The sequence below is a fragment of the Euphorbia lathyris genome, chromosome 1, assembly GCF_963576675.1.
Source record: "Euphorbia lathyris chromosome 1, ddEupLath1.1, whole genome shotgun sequence".
Classification (NCBI taxonomy): domain Eukaryota; kingdom Viridiplantae; phylum Streptophyta; class Magnoliopsida; order Malpighiales; family Euphorbiaceae; genus Euphorbia; species Euphorbia lathyris.
In genome coordinates, this window is record NC_088910.1 from 58,433,809 (window position 1) to 58,459,834 (window position 26,026).

General features: G+C 37.1%; 1 protein-coding gene and 1 long non-coding RNA gene across 2 annotated transcripts; one reads left to right on the top strand and one right to left on the bottom strand.

Annotated features, from left to right (window-relative positions):
• The first annotated feature begins 2,275 nt into the window (after positions 1-2,275).
• On the top strand, positions 2,276-6,091 carry LOC136234519 (uncharacterized). Its single transcript, XR_010691398.1, has 2 exons — positions 2,276-4,389; positions 4,485-6,091. It is a non-coding gene; the product is annotated as an uncharacterized lncRNA (long non-coding RNA).
• A 12,310-nt stretch (positions 6,092-18,401) lies between these two features.
• On the bottom strand, positions 18,402-20,598 carry LOC136205911 (clavaminate synthase-like protein At3g21360). The gene is made up of 3 exons (XM_065996795.1): positions 20,207-20,598; positions 19,876-20,129; positions 18,402-18,991 (listed from the first exon to the last, which is right to left on the bottom strand). The coding sequence occupies exons 1-3, from the start codon at positions 20,570-20,572 to the stop codon at positions 18,646-18,648; spliced, it is 966 nt and encodes a 321-aa protein (XP_065852867.1). The 5' UTR covers positions 20,573-20,598; the 3' UTR covers positions 18,402-18,645.
• Positions 20,599-26,026: the final 5,428 nt, after the last annotated feature.

Genomic DNA, 26,026 nt, shown 5'->3' on the forward strand with positions numbered 1-26,026 from the left:
GCTCGCCGATCTGGCCCAAAAAGGTCAGTTTCGACGAGCGGGAGTGCCCAAAACGTCTTGTGTGACTGTCGGATGTCCCGAAACGCAATTTTCGCCCGAACTCGTTCCTGTTTTAACCTGCACACGCACGTAAACTCCAAATAACATTAGTTCCGAGGCTAAATTGACCCGCCAATCGCTTGTTTTGAGTAAATACTCCGTTTGGTGCGACTTTTGGCGGACCAATTAGCCATAAAAGATAATTGAAACGTAACGTACATGCTAATTTGGACATATTTGCCTAAAATAATCAGAAAACGAGCCTAAACAACGAAAAGTAAATAGAAAATATACAATTTCTAACTAACTCACACAAAGGCATATAAATGCGAGAATTGCTCGCTTATTCGCAAAACTACGCTAAAAAGCGTGCCCAAAGATAGGGGTTTTTGACCCCCTATCAGTAGCCCACATCCGTGAAGGAGGAAATTTTTGTGGAAAGGGTTAAGTGAGCTTGGTGCGCAAGTTCATGGGCGCTGGATTATAGCATGGGACTTCAACGCCATATTGAGTCCGGAGGACAAAGGAGACGGTCTTATACAGGTAGAGGGTGCTGCCCTTACTTCTAGGAGGTCATGAACACATCGGAGCTTCATATTGGGGTATGTGGGTCCTTACTTTACCTGGAGAAGGGTACTCATTTTTGAACGGCTTGACAGGGCAGTGTGTAATGGGAATTGGCTGAATTTCTTCCCTAATACTACTATCAACACATTGCGCGTATTAAGTCTGATCATCATCACCGACCCCTCCTCATCTCGGTTTCCTCTAATGGTATGGCCAAATCCTCAGCCCAACCGTTCCGCTTCCTTAGAGCTTGGTTGGAACACCCAGATTATATGCGGTTTGTGGAGATTGTGTGGAATCTGCTCGATACTCTTGGGTGCAATGTGCAAAATCTTATTAGGCAGTTTAAGGTTTGGAATGCCACATTGTGAGTAAGAAGAAAAGCCTCCTCCGCCGCCTTTAGGGGATTCAATTGGCGTTGGAGGCATTCTTTTCACCAACCTTAATTGCCAATGAAATGCAAATGCTGTAGGATTTGGAAGCAACACTCAAACAAGAAGAAGATCTCTGGCACCAAAAATCTCGATGTAAGTGGATCCAAGATGGGGATCAGAAAACCTCCCCATTTCCATAAGCCCATAGTTCCAAGGAGGCGAAATAACATCGGTGGGCTGAAGATTAATGGTTCTTCTTGGTGTACGGAGGAGTAAGAACTTAAGGAGGATGCAGTCGGGTTCTACAGGAACTTATTCTCTGATGACAGACCCCTCTACCTCCCTATCCCCATATTGGGGGCTTGCCTCCTCTTCCAAGTAGTGAGGTGGATTCTTTGATGGCCCCCATTTCACAGCTCGAGGTTAAACATGCTCTCTTTGACATGCAACCCTAGAAATCTCTTGGGATTGACAGAATTCAATCTGGGTTCGACCAGAAACACTGGATTGTGTTGGGCTTTTAGTGTGTTCGTTTGTCCAGACTGCTTTCCTGCACGGCTTTTTTGAAACCGAGTTAAACAAGACTCTCCTTGTGCTGATTCCGAAGGTCCCCAACCCTAAAACCTTCAGTGATCTTAGACCTATTAGCCTCTGCAACATCCTCTACAAAATCATAACGAAGTTGTTTGCTAATAGACTTAAACCCCTAATGCCCAAGCTGGTCCTCTCTTACCAAATGAGCTTCATTGCAAGAAGAAATATAATGGATAATATTATTATTGCTCAGGGAGCTATTCACTCAATGAGACAAAAAGTGGGGAAGTCTGGTTGGATGACAATAAAAGTTGATTAGGAAAAAGCCTATAACAGACTCTTTTGGGACTTCATTGAGGACACCCTCCAAGAGGTTGGTCTTCCTTTTAACCTCATCAAACTTATAATATTTTGTGTCTTTTTTAGTTCTCTACAGGTGTTGTGGAATGGGGGGGCATGACTGAGACTATTTTTCCAACCCGCGGAATCCGACAAGGAGACCCTCTATCTCCTTAACATTTTTGTCATGTGTATGGAAAGACTTTCCAATAAGATCTCCAAAGAATGTGACTCCTTTAATTGGAAACCTTTAACTTTTAGGAGGAATGGTCCTGCATTGAGCCATCTGTTCTTCGCCGATGGTCTTATGCTCTTTGCGAAAGCCTCAACCTCCCAAGATAGGGTCCTACAACAGATCCTTCATGAGTTCAGCATGGTCTCGGGGCACAAGGTGAGTGATCTCAAATCCAACATTTCTTCTCGAAGAATGTTTCGTCCCAAACTTGTTGTGAGATCCTGGGAATCCTTCATTCCCTTCAGGCAAACTCTTGACCTTGGTAAATACCTGGGAGTTCCTCTCCTCCATTCAAGGATTAACAAGAGAACCTATCAATATATTTTGGATACCGTTCGTCGAAAGCTCACTGCCCAGGCAGCAAACACTCGTTCACTTGCAGGGAGAGTTTCCTTAGCTAAGACAGTTTTTGCTTCTATCCCGTACTACTCAATGCAAATGGTTCCCCTCCTTGTCCATATACGTCTGAAGATCGACAAGATGATCCGTAGCTTTATTTGGGGAACGACGAGCGAGAAACGCAAAATCAGCATTGTTCGTTGGGAGGAAGTGTGCAAGCTTTTAAAAAATGGTGCTATTGTTGAGAAAATTAACTATTAATTTAAAACGATTAAATAAAAAATGGGAATTGTTGTGAAGTCCTAATTGATGAAGGACTATTTTTGTAATTTGTAATAATGAAGGATTGTTTTTGCAGTTTGTAAAAAAAAAAAAAATAAAAAAAATAAAATGAATTGACCACCGAATTCGGTGGTCAATAAGGGAATTAATTGTGCCAGCATTCTTGCTGGCACAATTAATTGAGAAGAAGAAGGTGCCTTGGCTTATAAAAGCCAAGGACTTAAACTCAAAGAGATACCATTGAAAAAAAGAGAGAAAGAGAGTCAAGTGGAGGAATGATGTAGAGTGGGAGAAGGCACAATTGTGCCTTGTGAGTTTTGAGAGTTTATTTAGAGGGTAATCTAATTATTTTGGGGAGAGATAAAAATAGTAAAGATAATTATTTTGGGTATTTTTGGGAAATACCCGAGTGTACTATTTTTGTTTTATCTCATTGTAACTCTAGAAAGTTTCTAGAGAGTGTCCTCTTGTAAACCTCATAAATTCAATAAAATTGTTTTATCGCTTCCGCTAAATTGTCGCAATCGAGAAAAATTCCCAACAGTGATATCAGAGCTATGGTTCAATATTGGGGCTCCTGCTGATGTTACCGTCACACACCAAATGAATTGGGCGTGAGAAAATGGAGAAAATAAGCAGACAGAAGTTTGAGCACGTGCAAAGGAATTACATGAACAAGGGGAAGCCTTAATGTTTCGTGTAAGAAGTTTGGGCACGTGCAATGGAATTGCATGAACAGAAAAAAAAGTGTCAATGTGGCAAATCATGTTGACGAAAAAGAATTTGCTTAATTTGGAGAGAAGTGCTCCAATAGTTGAAGGTTGATGAGAAGTGCATCAATAAATCGATTTGGAGAGAAGTGCTTCAACAGTTGAAAGTTGGTGAGAAGTGCATCAACAAATTGATTCGGTGAGAAGTGCACCGAGAAGTTGTTTGCGGAGAGAAGTGCTCCGATGATGATGGGAAAGTACATCATTGATTCGGTGAGAAGTGCACCGAGAAGTTGTTTGCGGAGAGAAGTGCTCCGTTTGTGAGGTGATGATGAAAAAAAAAAATTGAAAGTTTTAAATTAATAGTTAAGGGGAAGATTGTTGAAAAAATTAACTATTAATTTAAAACGATTAAATAAAAAATAGGAATTGTTGTGAAGTCCTAATTGATGAAGGACTATTTTTGTAATTTGTAACAATGAAGGATTGTTTTTGCAGTTTGTAAAAAAAAAAAAAATAAATAAATAAAATAAAATGAATTGACCACCGAATTCGGTGGTCAATAAGGGAATTAATTGTGCCAGCATTCTTGCTGGCACAATTAATTGAGAAGAAGAAGGTGCCTTGGCTTATAAAAGCCAAGGACTTAAACTCAAAGAGATACCATTGAAAAAAAAAGAGAAAGGGAGTCAAGTGGAGGAATGATGTAGAGTGGGAGAAGACACAATTGTGTCTTGTGAGTTTTGAGAGTTTATTTAGAGGGTAGTTTAATTATTTTGGGGAGAGATAAAAATAGTAAAGATAATTATTTTGGGTATTTTTGGGAAATACCCAGTGTACTATTTTTTGTTTTATCTCATTGTAACTCTAGAAAGTTTTTAGAGAGTGTCCTCTTGTAAACCTCATAAATTCAATAAAATTGTATTATTGCTTCCGCTAAATTGTGGCAATCAACACAAATTCTCAACAGGTATATGGGTGAAAAGTTCTCGTATGATGAATGTGATGTTTATTATGGACTTGGGATATAGCTTTATTGCTCACCCGCAACTTTTTTGGGTGCAGATCCTTGCGGCTAAATATAAGACTCAAGTCCTGATGGAGCAAACTCAGGTTCGCAGTAATACGTCATCTCCATGGAAGGCTATTGTAAAAGAGAGAGAAGATTTGATTGTGGGAATCAAATGGGCCATTGGCAACAGTAACAATACTATGTTCTAGACGAACGATTGGATTGGTGACTTAGGTCCCCTTAAGCTACGAGCAATCAGATAATTACGTGAGTCTACTTTGAATTACAAGGTGTCCGAGATTGTGGACTACAATGGGTCCTGTCGGTGGGAGCTATTTCAACATGTTTTACTTGAACCTTGCATCCATTTTATGTCGGCGACCCTTCCCCTTTCTTCCTCTTTGCGGAAGGATTAGTGTTTTTGGATGGGTTCGGGCAATGGTCAGTTTTCGGTTAAATCTGCCTACGGTATGATTGTCGAGGAGGGCCTAAATGACACAAACCCAATGTGGGATTTTATCTGGAACTGGCCGGTGCCGCAACACATTCGTTGCTTACTTTGGATTACAACTAAGGGAAAGCTGTCGAGTAACCAGGAAAGGGCTAGACGTCATTTGTCTACTTCAGATCGCTGCCAAGTTTGCAATCTCTTCCTGAAATCAACACTGCATGTCCTTCGGGATTGTCCGTTTGTGCGTCTGGTTTGGTTGTAGGTTTTTCCTCCTGGAGATTTCACCAAACTTACCTCTCTTGAGGAGGACTCATGGATCCAGCGATGCCTCTGTTTCAAAACTAACTTCGATACTAAAAATTGGAATGTTTGGTTTGGAATTGCTTGCTAGCACATATAGAAGAATATGAACTGTCATTTTTCAGAATTCGAATACCTCCTCCCGATCAGTGGCACATTCTATCAAGTGTACAGTTAAGAGCATAACGGACAACAACCTTTTGTGGGGCCTCCATGATAATCAGCTCAAACCTAGTCGTCAAGAATGCTTGATCAGTTGGTCTAGGCCTCCTCCATAATAGGTTAAATTGAATACTGACGACTCGAACATAGGGGATAGTTTCAGGGCTGCGGCGATAGCAACATATGCTGGATTCATAGGTTCGGGCGCAAAATTAGGACTTGTTCGGTGGTGGAAGCAGAGCTCTGGAGAGTTATGATGGACTCATTATGGCCTAGAACTTAGGCCTGCCTAGAGTGGAACTGGAAGTTGATAGCAAAGTCTGTGTTGAGACTATTAATTCCCGAAATGCCAACTTCATTGAGTACTCGGACCTGCTCCAGGCGATTTTACAGCTCCTGCGTAGAGATTGGGTTGTATCCATTCAGCACATCGATATAGAGAAAGAAACAGAAGCGCTGATTAGCTCGCCAATTATACTTACTCCCTAACCCTAGGTTTACACCTTTTTGATGAACCTCCCCCTGGGGTAAGAGGCATCTTGGATCAAGATAACCTAGGCTGTGCTCTCCCTAGGTTCTGTAGCTTGTAGTTCTTCTGTTCTACTTTTTTCCTTACAAAAAAAAAAGACTAACTAATCGGCAGGATACGAAAAAGAAGAAAGTATCTTTGTGTTCTTGTAGCCTGAATATGAGGGATGTTGGTGCACATTTATGGTTAAGGTAACAATGATTCTCATCTTGTGTTTTCTTTCTGAGTTGGTCTTTGGAGTAGTGGCCTTTTGATTTCAAAAATTGGTTCAGCTAACTCGAATTGTATCGGTTAGATACCATTAATTAGTGAATGATAAATTAAATGGCCTTCACCAAATTGTTATTATTTTTATTTTGTCATCACCTGAATATATTGATTGGGTAATGTGTAAAAATATCTTCTAATTTTAATGTCAAGAGTAATTTTACTCTTAATGTCGTAATTATATTGCTAATATTTGCGAATTAGATCAATTTTATCCATGACTAAAATTATATATTTTTACAAAGTTATGAATCTCATTATCTTCAATCTACTTGTGTGTCATCATTCAATAACTACAAACACTCACAACTATAGAGATAACGAGATTTCGGATTGTATAAGTGTTTCGTTAATAAGAATGGAAAATTGATCCAACTTTCAAATGTTAAGATTAGTCAAACTTGTATATGTTAGAGGGTAAAATTGTACCATTGTGACCGTTAGGATTAAAATTACTTTTGGTTGTTAACATTATGATATTTTTACGCCTTACTCCTGAATGGACTACAAATTTGTTACCTAATGCCAAATGTGTTTATATTATATTAATATTTAAAAATATCAGTATTAACAAAGATATTTTATACTACTAAAATAATCTTAACAATATAAATGTATATAAGATAATCCTAAAATTTAATATTGATAATTCAATAGTTATCTTAATAAATAATTTTTTAACAATTTAATATAAAAATTTCAATATTCATAGCACTTCCAAATTTCAAATAAAAATTTATATTTAAATTTTTTGAATATCGAAAATTTAATATTGGTTTTTTTTATAACAGAAGCAAGATAAGCAATATCGTTCAAAATACAAGAAGAAACACAAAGAAAGAAGAAACACAAATAGAGAAATTTTCTATAAGAATTTCCAAATGAGAGAGAAAGCGAGCCCAAACAGCTAAATTATATGCGACAACGTTAGCTCGACGCCTCTCATATATGAACTTAATAAAGGAAAATGCGGGAGCAACCTCAATAATATCACCCGGTAACACCTAGCTAGTTAGACAAACTTGATTGTCTTTTAGTAAATTGATAGCAGAAACTGGATCCGATGCAATCATAATGGATTGGTATCCACAATCCTGAACCACCCTTAAGGACCATAATATCGAATTCCGCATGTAATGCAGAAATAGTGGACCCAATCGAATCTCTTCCCGACATTGAAAGCAAACCATTGCAATCTTAAACCACCATTCCGAAAAAACACTGGGACGATCTAACCGAAAATGACGTGTCGCAACTAATCTTATGAAAGCTAAAATTAGGGGGCTGCCATCTTAAATTTGTAGAAACAACATCAACTCCATTAAAAATTCCTGCAATATTTCCTTGAAGACCAAACCAACATTGCTGCTCAATATGCCAAGCAAGCTCTGCTCGCCTGCCAAAAAAAATTGTTGGAGGATATACCCACTCGGACGAAACAGCAGCAATGTCACTCAATGGATTAATTCGAACGGTAGCAACCCCACCCATTTGCCTAACATCTCTGACCTGCAAGCCATAATTTTGTAACCCACATTGGTGATCTGTTCCAACTAATTCCTTTCCAGTCCTTCCCAAACTCCCAGTCCCAATAACCTCATTTAGTCCATGACTATGAGCCGAGCCACTCATGAACGGCTCGGTGGTCGGCTCGATAAAAGCTCGATTCGACTTGGCTTGATTTGTAAACGAGCCGCTCGTGAGCACAATTTACTGACTCGGTTCGTAAACGAGCCGAGCTTGAGCAGGCCAAAGCTCGGCTCGAAAGCTCGCGAGTAGGCTCGATTAGAACATTTATAAACAAATTTTAGTTTTGTAGAACACTATATATTTTTGTGTTAGTTCACAACTATCTAAACTTAATAATATTTCATTTGTTTATTTATTCAAGAAATTTGCTTGTGAGCTTGTTTATGTACACAATTAAAGAGTTGTTTACGAGCAAACTTCACAAATATAATTAATGATTTACTCACAAAAACAATTTATAGTTAGGTAATTTTCTTAATGAACCAAGTCCAAAAAGGATTTTGGGCTCGAAACAAGCTCGAAGTTCGGCTCGGGCTCGGCTCGAGCTCGAACTCATTGATTTTATACCAAGCTCGGCTCGGGCTCGAGCTCATTAATTTTATAGCGAGCTGACCTTGAGCAGGTCAAAGCTCGGTTCGATTACAACCCTACTTTCATCCATCATTTGACACCCCGACAGATAAGTAAAACCATGAACTAATTATGAAACAATTTCAATTATTTTAATTTCACTGAAAAACACTTTTCCATGTACCACCTGATTCCTTTTAAACTAGATAAAATGAATAAGCCAACAAAACCTATCAAACTCCAACAGTGATAATAATTTTGAAACAGCAACAAACCACTCCAGACAAGAAAGACTTGCATCCTTATACATAGGATATAATAAATCCGCTTGTCTCAAATAGGACTTAGTTCTTGGACATTCCTTAGAGAGATGGATTAAAGATTCAACTTGATTACCACAAAAGCAACATCGACTATACACATTAATACATTTTTTCAAAAGATTTCCAAAACATGGCAAAACATTCTTAGCAGCATTCCAAACACTGTGAATAAACTTTGAAGGTGCTTTAACCTTAAGGAATGCCAAAAATCATTTGCACCCAAAGAAGATGCAACTAATGGAGAAGAGACCCGCAAATCACCAATAACAACTTTATATCCGACTTCACAACATATTCCACATTCTTAGAAAAAACCCAAAATAAAGAATTAGTAATAAGTCTTTTACTTAAAGGAATTTTCAAAATAGCTGCAACAACATCTGGAGAAAAACAAAAATTATTTTTTCCAACAAAAACCATCAAAATCAATCAAACAGGAAACACTTTAAGATGGAGTGTGATTCAACAGATAGAGTGGACGATTACACATGACATCAGGAATCCAACGTGAATGTGACAAATTAACAGTTCTACCTTCAACAATTCTCCAACAGCTTCCATCATTAATAACCTGTCTAGCCTTTAAAAGACTCCTCCAAATATGACTTGCACAATAACCCACATTGGCATCCATTATACCCACCCTTGGAAAATACTTATGTTTAAAGACTTGAGCACATATAGAATCAGTAAATTTAATCATTCTCCAAACCTGTTTTGCGTGAAGAGCAAGGTTAAATGCATAAATATTTCTAAAACCCAAACCACCTTCATCCTTTGATAAACACAATTTTTCCTAACTGATCCAATGGATTTGTTTTTTCCCAGAATCATGATTCCATCAAAATCCAGCCATAATTTTTTTTGTAAATCATCATAAAAAGTTTTTGGAAGCAAAAAACAACATATGATGTATTGAGAAACTGCATGTGCCACTGGTTTTATCAATGTTCCCTTACCCCCACGAGATAAGTACTTCTCATGCCATCCACCAATTCTCTTCGACAATCGTTCTTTGAGGAAATTAAATACTGATTTTTTAGATCTCCCAATAACTGATGGTAACCCTAAATACTTCTCAAAACACTGCACCTCACTCACTCCTAATAATGTTGCACACCTGGTTCGACTCTGGCTACCCACACCTTTACTGAAAGAGATCAGTTTTTTTAAAATTTATTTGTTGCCCAGAAGCCGATTCATACTCACATAAAATTCCCCGAACAGCAGAACACTCCGTTGTAGTAGCTTAAAAAAAGATAACAGAATCATCTACGGAGAAAAGATGAGAAATAATAGGCCCGAAATTGCTAAACCGAATACCATGAAAATCTCTGTTACTCTCAGATTTCGTAATCAATGCTGATAGCCCTTCCACACAGATTAAAAACAAATAAGGTGAAATAGGATCCCCCTGACGAAGACTTCTGCTCGGCTTAACAAAGCCTTTTGGTACCGCATTTATAAGGAAAGAAAAGGAAAATGAAGAGAGACTGTTGGGGTTTACTGTCCTATAGACAATTGTTCTAGGATATGAACTAAATGTAAATGAAGTGTTCTTTATATCATTTATTTTAATAAGATATGGTTTCATAACTATATAAAGACAACCTCTTTTAAGAACTCAATAAGTCTAATAAAAGGAAATCTCTAAGTTTGTTTAAAGTGATTATAAAGTGTTCATACAAGCATAAAGTGAGACGAAACTTTATAATAAACTAATAAACTTAAAACCACCCCAAGTCAAGTAATATGTTTAGAAATATGATTGACATATCACTGCTGAGACTTGCATGTAACAATGTCTTCTGTCGAGACAGAGAGCTGATCTCACAAGCTTCAGATATGCAGATATCTGGACAGTTGCATGGATCCGATGAAAGGGAGTTCATTAGGATTGGGGACCCGACTTGAGATAACAGGATGGGTAGATTTATCCTTGTCACCTGTTCATCCCATTGGTATTAATAGGTATAAGTAATCCTAAGACTCAAAGGAATGTTAATTAGTGATTCTAGATTATGGAATGTGATGCTTTGATCCTGTTGTAACACGATCCATAACAGAGATGACTCTGGGGTGTGAACGGCAGACGTTGGGTATCACAGGAAGTAATTGCAGGATAGTTATACATTGGATTGAGCATTTGTCACTCCCGATAAATGAGAGATACGTCTAAGGATCGCTTGTGGAAGACTTGACTCTAAATCCTTGCAAGGTGATAGCTTAAGACTTGAAATGCAGATTTCACTTAACCTATCTAATTGGAGTTAACTCGGCATGTACAAGTAAAACAAACGTCTCGCTATATGTGACTTGACATTATCCATAGTCATAAGATCCAGTTCAAGGATGTAGTTGATGAAGGATCGAATTATACTGTAACTAATGCGGAAAGGTCAATGACAGAATCAACTTGTCTTCTTATAGCTCTGGGGGAATGTTTCGGATCTTCCAATCACATTTCGCGTACTCATTCTGTTATGCAAAGATTAAATATAATTCTGAGAAAATTAATTTAATAGTTGCATACGACTAGAAGCAATAAGAACCTAATGGGTCACACATAAGACTTGGAGTCCAAAAGAGAAACAGATGTTAATTAATTGATGGAAGCCCAACTGAGTCCACTAAGGCCCAGTACCTAGGGGGGCGATTTATGTATGTAAAATACATAAATAAATTAATCTGATTTTAAACAATTCTAATTAGATTATGATTGTGAATTAAATTAATTAAAGGATAAATAAGTTAGGATGTTTAATGAGATTAAATTGCTTCTATTATTATCCTATCTTTTTTTTTTTGGTAAGAAGGGAAGAAAAAAAACAAACAAACAAAAACCTAACCCGGGATCAGTCTAGGAAGACTGACCCTAATCCTATCCTTAAGAAGAGAAGGTAACAAAAAAGAAGGAGGAACGGAAAGGGTAGAAACACCTAACATCCCCCCATGCCCAGCAGCTGCCAAGCGATCCGCCACGCGGTTTTGCTCCCTATAAATATGGGAGAAGGTAAGAGAATCGAAGGTAGGACGAAGCCTCAAGATGGCTTTAATGAGATTCTGACTCTTAAGACAAACAGCCTGTCTATCCGAAATCCTGTTGATAGCCTCCAAATTGTCAGACTCCACCGAAAGTCTTTTAACACCCATGCGAATGGCGAGTTTAATGCCAGACAAGATCCCCCAGAGCTCCGCAGTAAAGGAGGAGCCCGTACCTAAGTTATGGGTAAACCCAGCCAGCCAGGCGCCACCAGCATCCCGAAGAACTCCACCAGCAGCAATTCTGCCATTACTAAGGCAGGAGCCATCCGTATTCAACTTGACAACCCCTTCCCTGGGCTTCCTCCAACCAACTAACTGGACCTCTTTAACCGGGGAGGGGTGAACCAGGGGCTCTCCTTCAAAACTCTTTGTAATAACAGAGAGTTTTTTCGAGAAGTAAAACCGGAGGTCAGGAATAAAGACAGTCTTCTCAGCAAATAACTCTTCATTCCTCCATTTCCACATTTGGTGACAAATAATAGCGAAGAGAATAGCCCCGTGCTCCATACTGGCCAACAAATTCCCATTAACGCCTTCAGAGAACCAGTCAATATCAGAGAACCCCATAAAGGAAGAAAGGATGTGGTGAGGAAGGACCCCTTCCCAAACCTTTCTACTATTCGGGCAATCCCTTAAAGCATGGCACAAGGTTTCCACATGGCCACTGCATCTGCTACACGCACCAGATACAGCCAAGTGCCTTCTGTGTCTATCTGCATTCGTGAGGAGCCTGTCTTTGACTCCCAGCCATAGGAAACTCCTAATGCGGTAGGGGACTTTGAGGGCCCAAATGGACTTCCAAATTTCCAAGGGAGGATCAGCCCTATTAGGGGTAAAAGCTTCATAGGCCGATTTGCAAGAATAAGAACCATTATTAGTCAAGGCCCAGCAGTGTCTGTCCTTATCCTCCTCCTGATTACTAATCGTCACACCTCTAATATTAAGGAGGGTCTCCAGGCTAAGAAAGGAGTCGAACTTAGACCATATCCAGTCTCCCTCCGAGTCCACCACATCAGCAATTCTCCAGGAGAGGAGATCATTCGGCGGAGGGGCGATGCACACCTCAATCAACGGTTTGTCACCAATCCAGGTGTCATACCAGAAACTAATAGATCTCCCATTACCCACCTCCAAGCCAATCCCCGTACAGAACTCAGCAAAAACAGCACTAAGCCCTTTCCAGAGGAAGGAACAGCTGACAACCCTCTCCTTCGGGCCACCAAAGATTCTATCTTTCCTATACTTGCCGCACAGAAGACGAACCCAAAGGGAGGAGGGGGATTGCCACATTCTCCAAAGAAGCTTCATTAATAGGACTTTATTATTGTCCTTAGCTTGCCTTATACCAAGACCCCCCCTGCTCTTAGGCTGGCAGGCTTCCTTCCAAGGGACCAGGTGAATCTTCCTCCCATCCCCAGACTCTCCCCACAGAAAACGCCGATTAATTTTATCAAGGTCGTTGAGGACCGGCTCAGGGAGCTTACAGGCTTGCATGATGTGATTTGGAGCAGCGCAGTTGATAGACTGGATTAAAGTAAGGCGACCTGCAAGGGAAAGAGAATTAGCTTTCCAGCTAGCACACAAACCGTTAGATTTGTCCAAAATGTCTTTAAAAGAGGCTTTGGACACCCTATCACTATGAAGAGGGACCCCAAGGTATTTCCCAAACGATTGAGTCAGGGGAATGCCAAACATCTCACTCAGTCTTCTACATAAGCTATTATCCATATTCTTGGAACAAAGCATACATGATTTATGGATGTTAATCTTCTGGCCAGAAACCTCACAAAAGCAGTCGAGGATATCCATCACAGCCTTAATTTGTTCCTCATTACCCTCCACAAAAAGCATGACATCATCAGCAAAGAGTAAATGAGTAACAGGGGGGCAATGTCTGTTGATGGAAACAGGGTGGAGAGTCCCTTTGCTCACCGCCTCTTAGATCAGGTGAGACAATCTTTCCATGGCAATAACAAAAAGGAAGGGGCTCATAGGATCCCCTTGACGAATACCCCTGGATGGAGAGAACTCATCCGACATATCCCCATTGATCATAACCTGGAAAACAGGAGAGGAGATACACTTTCCAATCAAATTCCTCCAGTTCTCCGGGATACCAGCTTTGGCTAAACTATCCAGAAGAAAGCTCCAGTTCAACCTATCATAGGCTTTCTCCAGATCCAGCTTGAGAGCCACGATCCCTTTCTTGCCTTTCTTAATCTTCATAGAATGGACAACCTCCTGGGCAATAACAATGTTATCCATCAATTGTCTTCCAGGAACAAAGCTCCCTTGATTTTGGCTGATAATATCCGGAAGGATCTTCCGGATTCTATTAGCCACAATCTTAGTAATAGCTTTATACAAGACATTACAAAGACTGATGGGTCTCATCTGGAGAAAGGAAGAAGGCTTGGCAACCTTAGGAATCAAGACAAGGAGGGTTTTATTAACCAAACTGATATCGTTCGAACCAGCAAAGACACCTAACACAAAGCTGTATATACCCTCTTTAACAGTGTCCCAGTGTTTATGATAGAAACTAGCGGGGATACCATCAATACCAGGAGCCTTAGTGGAACCGATGCTGGAGAAGGCCAGATCAATCTCTTTAAGCTCAATGGGATGGAAAGCATTATTAATAGCATCCTCCCCCAAACAAGGAAAGGAAATGCCATAGTGGGCACTCTCTAGGTCCACAGCTTCCTCTCTGAACAGGTCCTTGTAGAAATCAAGGGCAAGGCGCCGAATGTCCTCCTCCTCAAAAATCCACTCACCACTGGCGTCTTTAATAGCCTCGATCTTATTTCGCTGTCTCCTAATGATTGTTGAGAGGTGGAAAAACCTGGTATTCCGGTCCCCATCTTGAATCCAAGTCTTCCTAGATTTCTGGAACCACAGAAGCTCTTCCTGTCTAAGCACAGCTTCCAACTCGTTCTGAAGAGCTCTTAGGTGACCATTCAGGCTATGATCAAAACGAACCTCCAAGCAACGCTGAACACCTTCCATTCTCCTCAAGAGTTTGTTCTTCCTCCTGATAATATGACCAAAAGTATTTTTATTCCAAACAGCCACATTCCTCCTGAATTCCTCAGTAGCGAGGAGAACATCAGAGTGGGGATGCCAATTGCTTTTAACGAAATCCTTAAACTCGGGGTGAGACTCCCAAGCCACCAGATACCTAAAAGGTCTATTACCTTTCAGCCGATTTCCTTTGACCAAATTAATGAGGATAGGGCAATGGTTTGAGTGACGGAAAGGGAGATTAAGTACCTTGACCTCAGGAAACCTATAAATCGCTGCAACATTAGCGTACACCTTATCCAACCTAACAAACACACTATACCTTTTCCAGGTAAATTTGTGGCCAGCAGCACCCAGGTCCGAAAGCCCGCACATATCCATACTTTGCTTATGATTAAGACACCGGTTCACATAATGATTACCCCCTCCTCTCTGATCACTCAAGAGGGCAATGTCATTAAAATCCCCGGCAACCAACCACGCCTCCACCATGTTAGAGCTAAAAGAATGAAGGATCTCCCACAGCCTTCTTCGGTTAGTCGAAACAGGATCATCATAGACGAAGGTAATAAAGAAGGGTTTATTACCCGGGTAACACACCTTACTATGGATGAATTGACTGTCCATAGTAACAATATCAATATTGACTTGACCTGGCTTCCAAAAGAGCCAAATCCCCCCTGCCCGACCAGTAGCCTCCGACCTGACGCAATTCCAATTCTTAAACTTTCTAACCACCTCATCTGCTTTGGCTCCACTAACCTTGGTCTCAAGAAGGACAAAGCAGGAAGGGTTAAACTGTTTAATGAGATCATTGACATGAATGCGGGTAGCCTTGCTCGCCGCACATCTAACATTCCAAACGAAGAAGTCCATCAGAGGGGGAGACTACAGACGCAGGCCCAAACCCTAGATCAGGTATTTGTTCGGGGCTCCGGAGAGCCTAGAGGCGGTCCCAGAAGGACCCCTTTTATCCAAAGAATTCAAACCATGAAGGTTCTTTTTAGGTTTCCCTTTGGGATTCTTCATGTTTAACTTACTCACTCCTATAGTCTTACCAATAGGAGCATCAACAGGAGGATGTAGAGTACTCGCCTCCCTACTCAAACCCTTCCCAGCTGACAGGATAGACTGGGGAATCTCTTTGCCTTTAGCAGAAGCATTAGAGACAAAGAGAGGATTAATAGAATTACCCAGACTAGAGGCATGCTCTACCGACTCCAGACCAGGCATGCTTAAATCAATCTGCTTATCAGAAGGATCCGAGTCCTGATCTTCCTCCATAGACAAAACACCGAACCTTGACCCGGAACCCGAAGCTGAGTCCACTCCAGTCTCAATCCCCTTCTTAATATCCGGGGGTCTGACCTTGATCTCAGGAGCAATCTGGAGAGTAGTCATCTTCGTACTGATATCTGGTGAATGATTAGTATTAACATTAGCCCGTGGCTTCCTTCTCACTGGCCTCTTGGCAAGCATCCATGGGCCAAAGCTCCTTACTTCCCCTTGACTCTTCTCAGCTTCGCCTATGATAGGTTGCACCAACTCCTCCACGTCCTTCCTCCTCTTAGGACAACCCTCAAAGGTATGGCCAAACATACCACATTCATAGCAGATGTTGTGTATACCTTCATATTCAATATGATAGACCTTGTTTTGAGTACAGAACTGAGAAAGAAGAGGCTTAGCGAGATCAATATCGATACAGACCCTGGCAAACTTGCCTCTCAATGCCCCAATGGTAGTCTTATCAACATGGTGGACTTTCCCAACAAGGCTACCAATCTTGTTCAGGAACCTATCACTGTAGTATTCAAGAGGTAGGCCCGGGAACCTAACCCAAGTAAGGATCCTGTTAACAGAGCAATCATGGGGATCAAAATTTGGGACCCAAGGTCTCAGAGCCAACACATGATTGGAGTATTATCCTATCAATAAGTTATTATTATTATCTTTATATTTAGATATAATTATAGATAATAACTAATAAGAATTTTATTCCGAATTAAATTCTTATTTCAGTAACCTAATTCTATCTAACTAGGGTTTAGATACAAGAGACTATATATACCCCCCTTATAGTAGAATTTCGGCCAACCCTAGCCAACTGGAGAGAGAGAATTTCGCCCCCCTTGTTGAGGACGAGATCATCTACCGCTTCCTTCCGTTTTAATTGATTATTAATCTCTTTCTCTTATTCCTTGATCTTGTGTTGATTTATTAGAGGCAATCTACTTTGGTTGCTTTCATATGGTTGAGTTCTAATCATATTTTGAATTGTGTTTTTGTCTTGTGCTCGGAAACTCGGAGTAAGAGTTGTGGACACTACAATTGCAACGGTAGATAGTTCATCGAAAGGTATTTCCTTCTATCCCTCTTTATATGAAATAACGATTAACGGATCTTGGGTTAATGGAAAAATGTTAAAATTTTTATATTTCCGCTGCCAAACGATAGCCTATTTTCCTTCAGAGACAACTTTGAATCAATTCGATCCAACAAACCGGAAAACCCACAATTGTCATCGTATCATTCATAAAGCACCACTCAACCCTATCATAAGCTTTACTCATATCCAACTTCATAGCACAAACACCCTTTTTGCTATTAATTCGATGCTTCATTGAATGGAATAATTCAAAAGCAATTAAATACATATAAAAATTACATATATAATTCATAAAATATAGCAAATCCTGAACAATTTTTTTTATGATAAAAACTCATAAATAATTTTTATTTCAAATTTTATATTTTCTAAAATATGTATCTATAGTCAATTGTTTCTTCTTTTTATGTGAATTGAACTTAATTTCATCTTTAATTTTTTAGAGGATATAAACTAAATTCGTCACATTCTTCTCATTTTGTAGCAAGTAATTTTTCAAAGTCTCAGTGACAAGAAAAACTTCTTTTGGAGAAACATATGGTATAACATTAATATCATCTGGATCTTGATTGTGTACTTGAAACAATTCACAACATTTCATGTTCTAACACTTTACATGGCATTCTAATGTATCTGTACATGAATTCTATTTTAAATCACGTCAACTCAAAGATTAATAAATTTCTTTTTGACAAGATTAATAAATTTAGATATAATGCACCATCATTAATTAATTGTTTATTTATTTTCTTTTCTTAGCTATAAAAAATTAATTGTTTAATTTGAGAAATATAATGTATAAAATAAAAATTATTCTATAAATTAATAAACATTAATTTATCAATAAATTATTTATTTATTGATAAATTAATAACTCCATATAAGATAATAATTTTCAAATCTCAAAGATATTCATTTATAGATGATTTACTGTATACTTTTACCATAAATATGTCAATATCTCCCTCTAAATATAACCCTAAATTTAGGGAAAATCAATTGTTAAATGCTGACTTGAGATAAATGTTATTAACACGTCAGAAAAGTGGATGGCGGGTGTTGTATTTAGACTACAATAGTTTATACGGTTGCAATTCTTGCAATACACATAGATTGATTTTTTTTTTATGCAGATGATTTTTGAATGATAAAGGTATTGTGTTTTTTTTAAACTACCTAGTTTATAAAGCATTGTATATGGAATGTGTTCCCTAAGGAAGTGAGGTTTAGATATAATTTTTTTTTTGAGAAATATTGATACTAACACTTAAACAAACTTGAACAAGAGCTACAATTTTAGTAGCAGGTGACTTATTGTGATTCTGAATCTCTATAACCGATAAAGATACATTGTGATGGAAGTAAAGTAATACACTTATTTTGATTCTTTATTTTGTGGTAATTAAAGAGAGATTTTAAGGTAATACTACAAGAAAATAAATACGGTAATGTTCACCTGGTCAGTAACTGACTAAATGAAGTTTGATTAGTCATCATTAGATTAGAATCCCAAAATGAAGAAATTTATACTTTATTTTATTAGTTAATTTCTCCATATTAGAATCTTAATCTAATGTTTGGTCAGTCACTAATCATCAGATGTATATTACCGTTAGAAAGTAAGCTACTTGCAAGTGGCAACAAGGACTTTTCTCGGAGACAAAGATGGCCTTCTTCCATGAAGAGTGGCCCAGTTGTCGAGGAAAAGAACATCTCCAGCCTCCCATTTGAACTGTATGCTTTCTTCTTCAATGATTTCCTCGCATCTTTTCACAAAATAATCAGGTAATTCAGTTCCATCTGCCATTGTTGCTGAGCTCAGTTCTTTTCCGTGCATACCTACAACAGTGTTAAACCACATTCTCCTCCCTTTTCTTCCTTCAAATACCCTTGTTAATGCTCTTGGCACCAATACTGTCTTCACCCCTCCATCTTCCTGCCATTCCATTTCCATTCCCAGAGCCTTTGCCCTGTAAATCGTATTATATTGTGTAAAAATTACCACCCCTAACCGAGGAGAAATTATGTTTAGGTTTGTCATTGAGGCAGACAATATTCATACCCATTGTGTCCCGCATCATTGAACTCGAGAAATCTCCAATACCCACCTTCCTAGAGTTGGGGATAAGAAAAACATTTATCCTCATTTTCACGGATGAGTTGGAACATTAATAGCTATGTCCGCCCCGTGAAGATCCCCAACCCATTAATTATAGGGATACCGTGAATATATAATATTAATATTATATAACTCCAAACCAGAAACTTTATTAAAATGAAAACTTAATTTTAAATATAGACTATTCCACTTTAGAATTTATATGCAATGATAGAAAAATGTATTGAATAATAATTTTTTTTATATTTTTTTATATTTTTTACAAGTTTTTATTATAATTGTTGCTAGAAAATTGAATATATTAAATATTAATTTAAAAAATATAATTAAATGGGGAGAATATGGTATCTCCATGAAGATCTCTATTAGTAAGTTGATATTTGGTTCGTAAAAAAAAATTTGGAGTAAAATTAGAGATTTGAGACACTTTAAATGTTTAGACTAGTCAAATCTCTAACAGTAGTGTTTGGTGAGAGATGTTTGAAAGAGATTATCAGATCCAAAAAGTTAATTTTGAAAAGGCAGTTTTAAGAGTTTTTTTCAATTAACTATTGCTCTATCTCTTTTGAATGACACTTCTACTCCTACATATTACCTTTGACCTCAAATAAATGTTTTATTTTTTTTTTATTTTTTTTATTTTTTTTGCCAAACAAAATAATCAAATTAGTTAACCAATCAGACAATCAGCTCAGGGCTATTTTTGACAAAGAAGAGGGGTTGTAGGATAGGTACCTTCTCTCGGCCTCAAGAGGATCTGAAGTTCCAAAAGCATCCTCCCAACCTCTACCTCTCATGGATCCCTTATTATCATTACTCGGCGCTGAGAAAGTGTATCTGAGCCCTTTTTTCTCGATCTCTTCAACAAGTTCAGGGAACTCTTGTATCATTTTTTCCGTCACTTTGAAGCTTGGAACAAAGGGTGTCTCTCCTCCCTCCGGTGGCGGAATCTCGCAGAAAAGAATCACTTTCTTCGGGAATTCTTTTATCTGTTTCATAAATGAATGCACATATATAAATAAAAAATTTAATTATTTATTATATAAGAATGAATAAGATTACGTACCAAAACCATTTCATGGTGGTAATAAATGAATTCGGAGAGAGGGCCTTCATTGGCAGTATAAACTCTTTTATAAATATGAGTTCTTGGAGCAGGGCCGACATAACGGATGTTTTCCCAGCCGAAACATTCAACAATTTCATTAAAATCCTCGGCTTTCTTGACATCGAAACCTCGGAGAAGAACAGCACTGTTCTTAGTTATCATGTCGTCAAACCATTCTTTGTTTTTCTTAAGAGAAGAGTAAAGTGAATCTAAATCAGATTTGTTAGACTGAGGAGGTTGAAGGACTAAAGGGATGATTTCTCCATCAACCAACTTTTCTCCTTCGCATTTCCCAACCTTGAAATCTTTGCAACTGTACTCCATTATACTCTAACTATTTTGCTTTTCACTCCTTCAATTTCTTTGTTTGAATTAATGGACTTGATTTGAGTGGAGGAATATATATAGTGGTAGTTTAAGGTTGTTTTGATCGCTATATTACATAAAGAATCACGGTATCAAATTAATTAAATGTTGCGTTTTTGTTTGTTTTTACAGATAATGTCACAATTAGGACTACTTTTAAATTATACCTAACCACTAAAATAACATAATTTTAAATTAATTTTATCATTGATGTTAATGGTAATACAATTTTACTTCAGACATTATTATAAAACACAAATATTTTATCTATTGTTCTATATTGTTCTACATTAGTTGTTTATCAATTGGATTTCACTTTTTTTTATTTAATAAAAGAATTGAAGATTAATATTTTTAAATTCAAAGAAATATATTTTTTCCAAATCATAAAAAATACAGTACAATTTTTATTTTATTTTTTTCACATTTATTATATATTTGTGATATATTACTAATTAGTGATAAAATGGCACACATGTGAAATGTAGATGATAATATTCGTGACTATTAAGACAATTTGATAAATTATTTCTCAAATTGATCCAACTTATCAATTTTACGGGTAAATTTGCTTTGTTGCCAATATTAAGAGTAAAATCGAATAATTTTAGACGTTAAAGATAAAACTGCAATTGACTATCAATATTGAGAATATTTTTACACTTTATCCATTATTTTTAATTATACAATTCTAACCATGAGAATATAATAACGAATAAGGTTGAGATTTAGTCTTAAAGTTATTAGTAGAGATCAATGTTAAGCTTAACATTTGTGATAGTGCAATTTTAAATTTCATTAAAAAAAATGATTTTTTTCCGTATGCAATTTTATATACATTCTCACTATTCCAACCTCCAACGTTGTGATCACCTAAAAAGATTTAAAATTAAACATCTTTTATTAATGAGATTTAAAATTCCACAAGCGGTAAAAGATAATATTGTTTTATACATAGAGATTAAAGCTACTCTTTCAATAATTATATGGTGAATTTTTTCCTTATCCCTAGAGAGTCTATACACGGTTCTTTATCTGAAAAACAGAGAGATATACACTATTCATTATTTGAAAAAGAAAAGGAGATAGCATATTTCAATGTAATTATGACCTAAAATACATGTGCAATAATACAATGAGATTAGAGTTGTTAATGTTAACAGCTTTGTGCAATTCATATATAGACTATAACTAACTTTTGGTGCACAGCCAAAATATCATATAAGAAAAAAAAATCAATTTCCTTTTATAGAGTTCTTCCTATAAAAGAGATTGAGAGAAAAATAGAAAGAGATCGTACAAAGATTCAAAAAATACTATACTGATATTATTAGTAGTAGTAGCGTTATTATAGGTGCCCCGTGGTTTTCCCCATACAAAAAGGTTTTTCGTGTAAATTCGTATGTCTCTTTATTATTTTATTTTTATCCTCATAATTTTATAATCACTATGTTTAATTTATACACATCACTTTGTTACCAATTTAATTTACGGGATCCTAACAAGTGGTATCAGAGCTTTGGTTTCACACATGTAATTGTATAATTAAAATGGAAGGTCCTTCAACTTCCCTGATTAAATTGAACGGTTCAAACTGGTCAATTTGGAAGTCGATGATCGAGAGTATTTTATATTGCAAAGGTATGCATGAAACAATAAAAGGAGAACAAGCCAAGCCCAAAGACATGAAGGATCCAGATTGGAACAAGTTGAACAGAAAGGCATTGCAACCATTCGTCAATGGCTAGATTTTAATGTGTTCCACCATGTATTCGAGGAAACGTCTGCCCATAAATTATGAAAGAAGTTGTAGGAGCTGTACGATCGAAAAACATGTGGCAAAAAAATTGCTCCTGATAAGGAAGTTTGTTAACCTCAAATATAAGAAAGTCACCTCAGTCGCTGAACATTTAAATGAATTTCGTAGTGCTATTAACCAATTGTCTTCTATGAAGATTATACTAGAAGATGAAATTCAATCCTTGTTAGCACTTTACTAGAGAGTTAAGATATCTTGGTGGTATCAGTGGAAATTCGGCTCCTGATGGTAAGTTATCGATAAACCACGTTGTGAGTACCCTACTAAACAAGGAGAGAATGAGGAGAACTATAATCACCGACAACGGTCAATCCTTGTCACATGACACATAGGTAGAAGCAAAACTAAAGGTCCCAACAATTCCGATAAACTCAAAGGAAGATCCAAGTCTAGATTTAGAGTCAAATGCTATACCATTGTGGAGTAGAAGGCCATTTAAGAAGGAATTACCCAAATTGAAGCGAGAATAATAGGAGGGAAATAATCAAGAAGATGAAAATAACACCATAGCTACAACAAAGGAGGTCGTGATGCGTACCTTTAGAAATCCAATTTTTATTAAGAAAGGTCCAAGGATTGCCAAGCATTTGGTACTAGCTTTCCTCCTCCTTTTTTAGTAAGAAAAAAGAAGTAGGACCTTAATAAACTAAACGAATAGAAATAAATGAAATAATGAAGAAGAATGACTATAAGTCTTGAATCATGATGAGATAGGATGGGCGACTGAAACTAGATCATCTTATCATGCCACTCCTAACAAAGAGTAGATCATCTTATCATGCCACTCCTAACAAAGAGTTCTTCACCATGTACAAAGCAAGGGATTTTGGAACAATGAAGATGGGAAACAATGGTCGTTCCAATTTTTTTGGAACTAGTGACATTCGTATCAAGACAAAATACAAGTTGCACACTCATTCTTAAAGAAGCCAAATACATTCCTAATTTGAGGCTTAATTTAATTTTCGGTGGTATTCTAGATCAAGAAGGCATCGGAAATTTCTTAAAGAGTAAGAAATGGAAGCTCACCCAAAACTCTTTGGTGATTGCAAAAGGAAGCATGTGTTATACTCTGTACAAGACAAATGCAGTCAGTTGCAAAGATGGATTGAATGCTCTTGAAGAGGAATCTTAAACAAATTTATGGCACAAAATATTGGATCATGCCAATGAGAATGGGGTGAAAATGCTAGCACGAAAGGCGCTCGTCCCTGATAATGGAACATCACCGCCTCCACGTGACTACTGCCTATTTCGTAAGCAACATATAGTTTCATTAAAAATCATCAAGAAAAATGTTATTGACTTAGTGCACTCAGATCTATCTGGCCCCTTTGAAACTAAGACCTTGGGAGGTAACAAGTATTTTATTACTTTTATCGATGATGCATCACAAAATATGTGGATGTACTTTCTAAGAAAAAAAGTTTAGGTATTTCAATCATTCCACAATTTCCATGTCATGATTAAAAGGGAAACTGGCAAGAAATTGAAATGTCTCCGAATAGATAATGGAGGTGAATACACGTCATACGAGTTTGAGAACTATTGTTCCAAACATGGAATTGGACATGAGAAGAACGTATTAGGTACCTACAACACAATGGCATGGCAAAAAGGATTAATCACACCATTGGGGAGAAGGTCAAATGCATGCTCAAGATGGATAAGTTAGCTAATTCAATTTGAGGAGAAGAAACTCGCACAACCTACTATATTATTAATAGGTCTCCATCACCTTCTCTAGATTTTGATATTTTAGAAAGAGTATAGAGTGAAAAACATGATCGATACTCTCACATGAACCTATTTGGATGCAAGGTGTTTTTTTTATGTGCCTAAAGAGCAGCAGTCAGAACTTGATGATATATCAATTCTTTGTATCTTCATTGGATATGGGGATGAATAGTTTGGTTAAAAATTATGGACCCAGAGAAGAACAAAGTCATTAGAAGCATATGTGTAGTCTTTCAAGAAAATGCGACTACAAAAGATTTTTAGAAGAATGACAAGTCGGGATATATGATTGATGGCATTTCTGATCACATCCCTTCACCACCAAACAATGCTATATAGTTGGATAAGATGTACTAATTCAATTCAATGATGAATTGCCAGAAATGATGGAGCAGCACAGGCTAGAAGATACTAATGAGTATAGGTAGCAACCTACCCAACAAGAAGTGTGAGCACGGGGAGTGATAGGGGTCAAAACCCCCTATATTTTAGTACGGGTTTAGGGATTATTTTGTATCTTTTATTATCTTTTTTTGCTTTAATAGTAATTTATCATTGTTTTGTCAATTTTAGATTTTTAAATTAATTTTTATCATTTTATTAAATATTCCTAACTTTTGTCAAATATTTTGTCACTTTTAATAAATTAATCTCTATATGTTATTTTAACCTTAATCTGTACCCAAAATTAAGAAATTAACCAACAAAAAATAAATCAATTTTGACTTGGGAATTAAAAAGGATTTTTGGTAGGATAATTAATTAATTTTGGGTGAATTATCTAAATAATATTTTATGAGATTATGTGCAGATTTTTAGAGATAAATGTGGAGATTTTTAAGGATCAGAATCAAGATGCTTTTCTGACCAGATTCATTGGACTCAGCCTTTCTGATCAGATTCATTGGACTCAGCCTTTCTGACCAGATTCATTGAATCTACTCAAGAGTTCAAATTCAAATAAAAATCTTGCAGGATATTTTGGTAGATTTTTAAGGATTATCTTTAGGCTTTTTGTATTTAAATAATTGGATTTTTCTTTCCCCAAACATAAATTAGTTTTTATTAGACAATCTTAGAGTTAGTTTTTCATTAGAATAGTTTTTTTATTAATTAGTGTTTCATTAGAATAGCTTTATTAATTAGTCTTTCATTAGAAATATGTTTTATTAATTAGTCTTTCGTTAGGAAAACTTTTAGTTTTTTTTTATTATAAATAGTTCCATTTGTTAGGAATAATCAGCCAGTTTTTGTTAGACAGTTTTTAGTTTGTAAATTTAATCTTTTATCTTTTTGTAAAAACCCTAAGCCTCCTCCTTCAAGAATCCTCTCCACCTCTTCCATCCACCATTGAAGAACATCGAAGCTCCGCTCCCCGAGGATCATTCAAGGTTTCATCCTTAAGTCATAGGAAGACGCCTGCATTGGTAAGGGATTTTCTTCTCTTTTCATATTTTGTTTACCTCTGATCCAGTCTATGAATCCTAGGCTCATTGTATCTTCATGACAATTTTCTTCATCTTTAATATAAATTCAGTTTCTTGTTTTGTTCAATTAATTGTATGATTTAATCTTTGTCTTACACTTTGCTTAATTGGTTTAACTCATTCATAAGTCCAAACATATACTTGACACATATTGCGAGCTGAATCTGACCTAGTCAGAGCCTGTAGGATTGACGACTCTATAGAAGATTAAGCCCAAATTTTTGAGCCTTAGAGCTAGTTTCGGCCTTACAAGGGAATCACACGCTAGGAACCACAGAAGGATTAGGGTTAATCGCCTTAGGCAAAAGCGACTCAGATTAGGTTATCAATTGATTAATGAATTAGGTTGAATTCTATATTATCGTATCA